Source organism: Poecilia mexicana, unplaced genomic scaffold (assembly GCF_051168715.1).
Source record: "Poecilia mexicana isolate PSO_F unplaced genomic scaffold, ASM5116871v1 scaffold_10, whole genome shotgun sequence".
In the NCBI taxonomy this organism is placed as follows: Eukaryota; Metazoa; Chordata; class Actinopteri; order Cyprinodontiformes; family Poeciliidae; genus Poecilia; species Poecilia mexicana.
The window spans coordinates 20,691,846-20,702,185 of NW_028263379.1; the positions used below are offsets into that span (position 1 = coordinate 20,691,846).

Below are 10,340 nucleotides of genomic sequence, written 5' to 3' on the forward strand. Positions count from 1 at the left end.
AATATAAAACTCATCAGTCTGCTCATTTGCACAACAAACTCACTGATGCTTCTATTTTCACAGCATGATCTTTTTTAACGAACATCTAACTAAAAACATTCGAATTTAGCAAATTGTTTTCAATTTTCTTAAAATAAATATTTTATGTCTGATGATTTCTCAAAGCAGATATTTTGCACATTGTATTTGCTTTTGTGTCAGCAAGCATGTGTCCAAAACTTATGTGCCAACAGTTTCAGAGGGCCCAGACAGAAGGCCCGTGACACAATACATGACGAAATCGTCCTGTTTTTGAAACACACTCAGATAACAATCTCTACCTCACTAGTTTATCTAAAGCCTTTGCTTGTTTCAAAGTCTACCAAAGTCCAGAATTCTTCAGCAAGATCAGACCATCAGACCACATAACATAACTAAAGGCATTTTGAGCCTCAGTGACATGGATTCCTGAAATAATTTGGAATCTTTTCTTTTTTCCAATTTTTTTTAAGATATGTTGTTGCTCTGCAGTTTTAATAGTTTCCCCTGGTGAAAACAACATTATTCTGGTCATGTGTACAAGTTAACGTACATATTATGCGTTATACATATTTGCCATAACACAAGAAATATGCAGTTTTTCAGTGCTGACAGGGATATTCAGGATTTCCCACCAGTTGAATGACACTCTAGAGAAAGGATTTACAACAAAACATTCAAACCAGCAATTGTCCCCTGCAATCTGTTTTAATTATCATCTTATGTACACCCTCTGGGACAAGCAAGATTCTTTGGATGACTTTTCAGATCTACAAAGTATGTGAAAATAAAATCACGCACAAAGGCTGAACTCTGAGCTGCAATTAGAAAGAGGACATTGCACATGGTGCGGAGTCCAGGTTGTGTAAAAGCTGTCTCATCAATCTCAGTCTCTGGGTGCAAATGTCCCCATCTTTTGGGATTAGATAAAAAAGTTATTTAAAAAAAAAGTAGTGGTGTAAAAAGATGCATACAGCAAACTGCATGAAGACACAGGTTTTAAAAAGCTGTTTTTCTCGGAATGTCACAACAAGCACACTTTCTGTGTGTGCAGAAAAAGTTACCTCTGAGTATGGATTGCGTATTTGAAGTGAAACTTCAACCCAATGAAAATATAACATGCAAAAGAAAATAGTAATGATAAACAAATATTTAAAACCGATCTGTGCATTGACTTTAAGGAAATAGAATTTCCAATGGTGAGAAGAGATCTGCATGTCTGATCTGTTTTCTGTACAGTGATGAAAACAAAATTTGACACGCAGCTGCTGATTGTCCTTCATCTTTATTTTAACAAAGGTCCTTTTGAGAATCCTTAAAAAAAACATCTACAAGATACAAATCTTTGCTTGTGTTTACAATTCCCCCAGAAGAAGGGATCCAAAACCTGAATTGCAACATTGCAGCAGAGCTAGTCTCCAGTTACATTTTCTGCAAAGCTAAAGAAGGAGGAGCTCTCCCTCCTCTGATTTCTTCGCTCATGCAGACTTTGACTTTACACTCACACAATGCGCTCTTTCATGTTTTAACCCAAACTCAATCCCAGGCCCTGCGATGAACTGTGGAGTCCACAGAAGCGGATCAACATCATCATGAAGCCCGCCTTTTTGGGTTTGACTGGGGCCAATTGCGTCTCCATTGTGACACCCGCCTCCCCCGGGCCCGCCCCCCGCCACATCATGAGCACCACCCCCCCCCACCGCCCTCAACAGGAATAAATACAACTCTTCACCCACTTTCTGCCTTCTTCAGCATCGCGATCAGCCCAGGGAGGAAAAAGGAGGCCGTCTGTCACTTCAGCTGTCGACGCAGTTTGACAAAACACTCAAGTGAGACTCGTTTTTATTTGGTCAATTGAGAAATTTGTGAGGATTGTTCAGAACGTGACTAGTTTCTGCAGCTCTGCTACATCGTAAGTGGGTTTGGTCTGCATGCGACTTTGCACATGTTTACAGGCTGGTAGAGGTGGTTTGTTGTTAACTGCTAATAAACAGAAATGTTTAAATTTCCTTTCAAATATGAATTTGCATTGATGTTTTTATTCTGACACGGTGGTAGGTGACAAGAAATCAAGTGCAAAAGTATTTGCGCAAATATCATTTGGCGGAAGTTATTGTATTGCATGTATATTATCAAGATCTTAGCTGTAGTGCATTGTTTTGCTGTCATTGCTCTGCAGAAAAAAAACGTTGGTCAACCTGTTGCAAAGTGAACTATGAACTCAGGTTGCATAGCTAAACAGAATAACGTATCTGTTTTGAAGGCCAAAGTTCAATCATGCAGACCAAATATTTAACTGGAGAGGTGGTGCAAGAAAAGCAGGATGTGTAATAGCAGCCATTTGCCATAAGATGTAAAAATGCAATGTGTTTTCCTCTCTCACTGTAAAATTTTAAGTTGATTTTAATAATCCGCTATGGTTCTCCAAGGATGACCCATCAGTTCCCAGCCCTCTCTCCGGAGCAGAAGAAGGAGCTCTCTGACATTGCTCAGAGGATCGTCGCTCCAGGAAAGGGAATCCTGGCTGCGGACGAATCAACAGGTTGGTCTCGGTCTTGGTTGAGGTTCTGGCGCAGGGAGCGACTGCAAGCTGGTCATGTGTGACTGAAAATCTACGCTCCTCCCTCAAGGCACCATGGCGAAGAGGCTGCAGAAAATCAATGTGGAGAACACGGAGGAGAACCGCCGCTGTTTCCGGGAGATCCTTTTCTCATCCGACCCCTCCATTGCCAACAGCATCGGCGGGGTCATCTTCTTCCACGAGACGCTCTACCAGAAGTCAGACAGCGGCAAACTCTTCCCCCAGGTCGTCAAGGAGAAGGGGATTGTCGTTGGGATCAAGGTGAAGAGATCTTCATGCAAACTTCTGAGACCGTTAATAAAAGAGTGTTGGCAATTTTCTTTAGATTTTACTTACTCTTGTGTGATTAATTGACATAGGTAGACAAAGGCACAGCTGGTCTGAATGGAACAGATGGAGAGACCACCACCCAAGGTAACTACCATTAACACATATACTTTGGTTTGCATATTTCTAAAAAAAACGATTCAGAGTGAGATGTTTTGTGCCTTTTTAGGTCTTGATGGCCTGTCGGAGCGGTGCGCCCAGTACAAGAAGGACGGCTGCGACTTCGCCAAGTGGAGGTGTGTGCTCAAGATCTCAGGCGGCTGCCCATCAGCTCTCGCCATTGCAGAGAACGCCAATGTTCTTGCCAGATATGCCAGCATATGCCAGCAGGTCTGTGTCGCAGTTTTAGCTGCAGTAACGGACAGCAGACGAACCTAGATGTCATTAGTTTTAACCCTGTCTTCTCCAGAATGGCCTGGTGCCCATCGTGGAGCCAGAGATCCTGCCTGATGGTGACCACGACCTGCAACGCTGCCAGTATGTCACAGAGAAGGCGAGTGTGACACAAAGCACACCATCTATATATTAATTACATGACATCAATGCCCATTCATGTTGATGTGTATGTATTTATCTGCAGGTCCTGGCTGCTGTGTACAAGGCTCTGAATGACCACCATGTGTACTTGGAAGGAACTCTGCTGAAACCCAACATGGTCACCGCTGGACACTCCTGCTCTAAGAAATACACCCCCCAGGATGTCGCCTTGGCAACAGTAACCACCCTGAGGCGCACTGTACCCGCTGCTGTGCCAGGTAAGCCTTCTGCAGCTGATTCCTCCAACCACAAGGAATCAGGTTAAAGGAATATTTTAGGAATTTATGAAGTGAGGTTCTTGTAAAAAGTTAGAAGCAACAGATCTCTCTCTCTCTCTCTCTCTCTCTCTCTCTCTCTCTCTCAGTCTCATTTAGTCTAAGTCCAGATTAGTTTAAACTAGTTGTTAGGTTTAGATTACATTTTTATTTATAGAGAAGAAAACTACTATTTTCACCTTGTAGGTAGATAGAATTAGGTGCACCACCAAGGACTTTCTCATAGAAAACAACTGATGAAAGTAAAACAACAGGAGAGCTGCCTTCTCCTGGAAAAAATATAAACCTTACTTTAACATTTTAACTGTAAATTGTGCTTCTTTTCTGCAACCTTTCCAGGCATCTGCTTCCTTTCTGGAGGCCAGAGTGAGGAGGAGGCCTCCCTCAACCTGAACGCCATCAACCAAGTTCCCCTCCACCGCCCCTGGAAACTGACCTTCTCTTACGGCCGAGCACTCCAGGCCTCCGCTCTTGCAGCCTGGGTGGGCAAAGATGCCAACAAGAAAGCTGCGCAGGAGGCTTTCTTCACCAGGGCGAAGGTGAGCCTCAGACACACAGGAAGCCTTTGATGAGTTCCCAATCATCAATTAGCCATTCTGGACTTTAAATATTTCTTATCTGGAATTACTCAATTTTACGCAGTTTCGTGAATGATTGATTTCTCAAAATCTTTCCGTCCGTTCGGCCTTGCACTCAGGTGACGCATGCAACTTGGCTGATCATTAATGCTACTGTTTGACTTTGCCCTTCTCTCCTCTCCTCTGTTCCCATTAGATCAACGGCCTGGCCTCCAAAGGAGAGTACAAGCCTGCCACCCCAGCCAGCCAGGCTGCTATGCAGTCCCTTTACACCGCCAGCTACGTCTATTAAATACTATGAACACTAAAAAAAAATAAAAAAATACACGTGGACCAAATGTTGATGCCCCCCTGCATCACCAATAACATGAGAGGATTTCCAGCGTAATGTTGAGCTTTTGTTGATAAAAGTTGATAACATCAAAAGGAAATAAATTGAAAATTACAAAATATGTGACTTTTTGACTTTCTTTTTGGTTGTCCAAATTTTAGAGCCACAACTATTACTAGATAAAGTTAGATACTATTATATCTCTTTTTTTTTCTGATGGTATGACAACTGTTAGGGCGTCTACTGGAAATTTACATTGTACAATACAGATACAAAAATGACGCAAAGACATGCCGATGCATATTTTATTTTTTTTAATACATCTGTGTACTTGTAAGTCAAATTTATTTAAGCAAAATTTTTAAATCAGTTAATGCAGTAAAGTTAATTCACAGTTATAATAAAAATAATCTGATTAAAAATGTGAAGCAGGTCACCATAAAAGATGTTCAAATTTTTACATGATTAAAAACTAAAGCAAGTGGTTAACAGCAGTGAATAAACACTTAACTAATAATATTCCATTTTTAAAAAAATATATTGTTAATCTAATATTACTGATGTGGTGTAAGTGGTCATTTTGTAGGTTAAATTTAGATACAATGAAAAAGTTTCACTTTTCTATCTGGCATTAACCAGTCAGAGCATCTTCCAAGAGTATTTATACCCCTTGAGCCTCCTGAGGTTTTTTTTTTTTTTTTGGCATGTTACAACCATAAGCCTCTGATTATTTTGTATTATTTGTGATATGTCAACACAGCAATGCATAATTATAACGTGGAAGATACCTGGTCTTCGAACCTTTCTTTAAAAATCACCAAATTTTTAACGAGTCCACCTTCGTATAATTTAAACTCGGCACAAATACAGATTTTCTGCTAAGACCTCAGGAGGTTTTAGAGAAAGGTATCCCTGAAAATGGAAAGAAAGCAACTGCAAACCCACCAAAATATGGCTGTTCGTATAAACGTATACTGTACATGACATAATTGTTAAAAACACCTGAAGTGAACAAAACAGTGTTATGTGAGTGCAAAGGATAGTAATGAAGAACGTTGGTCCTAGGTCGATTTTTCTTCACTCTGGGGATGCATCACAAAATGCTGTACAACAATCTGAAAACAAAAAACAGGAATGAGTGACAAAAACTCAACAGCTGACAGACAGCAATGTGACCAAACTATGTTTTCTTAATACAATTATGTTAAGTTTCTTCTATCTTTCATTTATTTGCTATAGTCAAATGTCAGTTCAATTTGATTTTTTTGACAAACTGTTTACCTCATTGTGTACGTAATAAAAATACATTTTATTTCCCTGTTAGTCGAGATAAAAAAATATATAATTTTCCAAAATACAGACTGTGGACTCAAAGAAATTTAGACCTTTGATAGATTTAAACATCGCTTTAGAGTTTATTATAGAAAATGAAGTTTGTGAAATACAATATTCTATAAGATGCCACTGTAAAAATAAAAATCAATCTCTTGCAAAATGCACAGTTTCTTATTTGTGAATTGATCAATTATTGAGATGCAGATTGTTCACTGATTTAAAAAAAAGATGTATGACTTTTTCATATTAAGTCGCACAGGATGCAATTTACATTACATGATTGCACAGGCAAATAAAGCCATTGCATTAAAATGTATTTTCACAAACCAAGAACAAGTAACATAAATAAAAGGTTGTGTCTTTACATAAGAAGATGTACATTTTCTGTGCCAAAAAGTAACGGTATGCATTTTAAACACTATAAAATTTGACTGGATTGGATTAACAGTTTAAATAATTAAAGCCTAAATTGATTAGAAATGTAAACTTAACTTTGAGTTCAGCAGCAACTCAAAGTAGATAATTAAAAATGGAATCACATAATCACAATACTGACTAGTAACTCATAGTGTGATGTAATTAATCATCTTGTGCTTTAAATCAAGCTACAGTGAAAACATTTTCAGTGGACACAAAGTATTTCCTTCCACTAATGAGTGCATCAGATAAAATTCTGTATCATTTTAGTGGTTTTGAGATGATATAAGGGTAACTGGAGACTTTTGTCACGTTAAAGCTTTTTATTTAAACTTTGATTGGAGTCAAATACTCTCCTTTTATATTTACTCTCAGTTTAAATCTGAACTCTGGCCATGGTTGCTTCAAAATGTTGGCATCTTGTGCAAGTGACCACTATGACTAATTTTCAGTTTCCAAAAGGTTGTCATCTTTTTTGAAATATTATACTCCACTCATTATTAGTTACTCTGCAGAGGCTCAGCATTGAAAGGTAGAACATGAATTTTAGCTTTTCATTTTTTAAATGGCACCAACACCGAAGAACATATTACCTGACTTCTCGTGGATCTTAACGCGTAACCTGCGAGGGCGCTCAAGAAGATAAGAAATGCTGATACAAGCAGAGAAGATGCAAGCAAGATTCCTTCCACCGAAATAAGTGCCACCTGCGGTTAAAAAACACATAGCTGTAAAATACTAAATCGGGGTTTCATTCACTCAGACAAGGAGGAAGAGAGTAAACATGAAGCTCACCAGATGGTTGCCGTAATGCCAACTACGCCACGTGGAGGAAATGATTATGGGTATCCTTTGTGATATGGTGACAATAATGCCCAACAGAGAGATCACATACAGGGCCAGGCATGAGGTCACCTGTGCAGTCAGATTACAAAGACAACTGAGTTTAATTACGAAAGATTGTATGGTCAGCAATAAAGTTGGGCAAAAGTGTATTTAAATCTTAAAACCAGGGATTATAAAAAAAAATAAAAAAATAAAAAATCAACAGGCTTACCATCTTCTTGGATGGATGTAACTCAGTGTAGATAGACAGGACTCCACATGTAATGAACTTCAAATACAAACATCCACATCAATCAAAAGATCCAATCATTTTCTGCTACAGAATTACTTATCCAGTTCCATCCATAGGCATATCATGCAATGATAGCTGCTTTTGCACTGAACAGGGGAGTTGCATCTATTGTTTCCTGAAGTAGCTGGGTGATGCAGCAGCTGTGCTGTGCACGTATACTTTAGCTGGAGAATGAGGTTATTTTTTTTTTTTTTTAGTTTTCTTTTGTGTTTTTTCAAGGTATGCAACAACAATGAGGTAGTTTTGAATGATTCTGCAAAGTCTACTGATGTACTTGTATCGCATCATGGGAGAAACAAAAATTCAATATTAGAGCGTAATGTGTCAAGGGCGCCATCTGCTGGATAAAAAGTTGCCATAAATCCTTAAAATAAATAAATAAATAAATAAAAACATTCTAAAAAGAAATATAACAATTAATGTATTGTTATAAACTATGTTTTATAAATAAATAAATAAATGTATCTATTTGTCTAAGCTCATTATGGTCATGTGATTTTTGGACATCCCTTGGATCTCATGTCCGACTCTTTTATTTCTAATAACTGCACAGTATTTTCTGTTCTAATTAGAATCATTATTATTAATACAATTATTGTTGTTATAATTAATCTTGTTTTATACTGTTTTTAACACTTTAAGAACTTCTTTTGGGAACCTTTGTACCTGATGCTGCTGTTACACCTGAATTTCCCCTTTGCTGGACAATAAAGGCTGTTTCTATTTTCTATTGTATTCTATTAATTCTATCAAATGGTATTTGAATACAAAGCGACTAAAAGTACAAATCCAAATGTTGAAGGCACTGAATATTAAGTAGTGTTTCTAGACACATAATTGTCTTACAACAACATTTATGAAAAGCTTGCATGCATATATGTGAAGGTTTAAGCCACCTTAAATGTCCAATTTAGAAATCTGATGCCATTTTTTTTTTTTTTTTTGCATGTCACAATGTTATGGCTTAAATTTGTACATCAGAATTTAATGAGATATTAAGCATCTATTTCAATAAAAAATGTAATGCAAAATTGTTTAGCTTAAAAATAAGCTGCACAATTTTTGCTTTGATTTCTGTATCAAAATAACACAGACCAATAAATGACCACTTTTTCTCTTATTTCCTATTTCTTATTTCACTCCAAGCTCCACTCCAAAAGGGGCAACCCTGTGGACTTCATATTTACGACAAAGAATGTAAACAGTGCTCAAACCTGTTTGAGCATGACACACAAAAAAAATTATTAAAATTCAGATAAAAAAAAAAAATGAACTTTTTATTAAATGCTTCAAGCAAAACAAAGAAACTATTTCAAAACAACGGCAGACTTTGTTGTATCTTATTTGATATGTTACACTTTTGCTGCCAAAATAAAAACATTTTCCCCTCGTTTTGTATTCTATGAAAAATGCACAGAATAGAAGAAGCAATGTTAATTGCTCAATATATGAGGTCAGAAATGAAATGTTTGAAATTGCTGAGTTAGCAGTGAACAAAGCTTGGTCAGGAGTTTCCTTCTATTTTCTTTGTCTACAGTTAAACTAAAAGCAGGGATATATATATATATATATATATATATATATATATATATATATATATATATATATATATATATATATATATATATATATATATATATATATATATATATGTTTTTTTTTGTGAATGTTGTATAAACAAGGTTTGCTCTTGAGTTTTAGCATTTAAAAACATACGCACCAGAGTTCCTTGCCAGAAGGGAATATATAATATTCTGAGTGAGGTACCCAGGTCATTGCCAACCATCACAAATCCCATCACAACCTCAGCGCAACCAAACATCAGAATCACAATCTGAAAAAAATCCAAAACAAATATTCAATCAGTGTGCACAGCTGTACACGAATTTACACCCACTCCCTGTTTCTTCACGACGAGATGAATTTACCCCAAAGCTTCTGGGTTGTTTTCGGACAAAACGGTGCAGAGGTTTGCTGGACAACAACAGGCTCTCATCTATCTTCTGATTCTCATTTTCTCCTGTTGGTCTCTCCATCACAGTTGACTCGGTTTCCTCCTCCATTGCCAAGCTGTTACACAACCGCGTCGTACTGTAGCGGAAAGAGAGCAAGGATTTGTTGTACCGGGTCTTGTAACATACTCGTCCAGCGTGGAAGTACTGTAAAAGGCAGGAAAACGAAATACGACACCTACTGCGCACAGAACAGTAATAAACAGCCACAAAGAATGCATTAATTGTGATACAAAACACGAAGTAACTCACCAAGAGGTCAATATAAGATGTGGTGCGCAAGACGACAGGAAGGGGATGTTGTTGTTGGACACCAGAGGAAATCAAGAAATTTGATTTCTCCTTTTTTTTCCCCCCCAACAAGAGGAGGGGCTTCGTGCCGTTCACTGCTAAGCCTGAACAGTATGTAAGACCACAACAATCAAAACTGCAACCCAATAAATAAATTAAGTTTAATTTCTTTATATTTTTCATGGATTAAACAAATAAAACAAAAACTTTATTTCGTGAGAGATTAAAAACAACATGTTTGTTACATTACAGTATGGTGATTGCCAGATAATCTATGGTATCTTAATTTTGTGACTAAAATATTAATTCAAGATTTTTTTTTCTTTTTTTTTTTGTTTTAGCTGGGAAGAAAAACATATGTACACCAAAAGAAAAAAAATTCTGCTTGGTTGAATGGAGAGAAAGAAACGGTTGCAAAATAAAATCAAGAAAGAATGAAAGGGAAAACACAAGTTACTCTAACAAATAAATTGCTAACTGTAAGTTTACCTGGGGCTGCA

At 37.3% G+C, this 10,340-nt stretch overlaps 2 protein-coding genes across 3 annotated transcripts; one reads left to right on the forward strand and one right to left on the reverse strand.

Annotated features, from left to right (window-relative positions):
• Positions 1 to 1,697: 1,697 nt before the first annotated feature.
• Positions 1,698 to 4,766, forward strand: aldob (aldolase, fructose-bisphosphate B). Its single transcript, XM_014991264.2, has 9 exons — positions 1,698 to 1,847; positions 2,448 to 2,560; positions 2,649 to 2,860; positions 2,959 to 3,013; positions 3,096 to 3,256; positions 3,336 to 3,419; positions 3,507 to 3,681; positions 4,078 to 4,277; positions 4,513 to 4,766. The coding sequence occupies exons 2-9, from the start codon at positions 2,449 to 2,451 to the stop codon at positions 4,606 to 4,608; spliced, it is 1,095 nt and encodes a 364-aa protein (XP_014846750.2). The 5' UTR covers positions 1,698 to 1,847; position 2,448; the 3' UTR covers positions 4,609 to 4,766.
• A 172-nt stretch (positions 4,767 to 4,938) lies between these two features.
• LOC106920326 (uncharacterized) lies at positions 4,939 to 9,893 on the reverse strand. Of its 2 annotated transcripts, none has more exons than XM_014991265.2 (7): positions 9,802 to 9,893; positions 9,466 to 9,628; positions 9,258 to 9,371; positions 7,457 to 7,513; positions 7,195 to 7,314; positions 6,993 to 7,106; positions 4,939 to 5,762 (listed from the first exon to the last, which is right to left on the reverse strand). In XM_014991265.2, exons 2-7 carry the CDS (start codon positions 9,598 to 9,600, stop codon positions 5,709 to 5,711), a joined length of 594 nt encoding a protein of 197 aa, XP_014846751.2. In that variant the 5' UTR covers positions 9,601 to 9,628; positions 9,802 to 9,893; the 3' UTR covers positions 4,939 to 5,708. The 2 variants fall into 2 exon arrangements, with proteins under 2 accessions (XP_014846751.2, XP_014846752.2); XM_014991266.2 differs by having other exon boundaries at positions 9,466 to 9,696; positions 9,802 to 9,890.
• Positions 9,894 to 10,340: the final 447 nt, after the last annotated feature.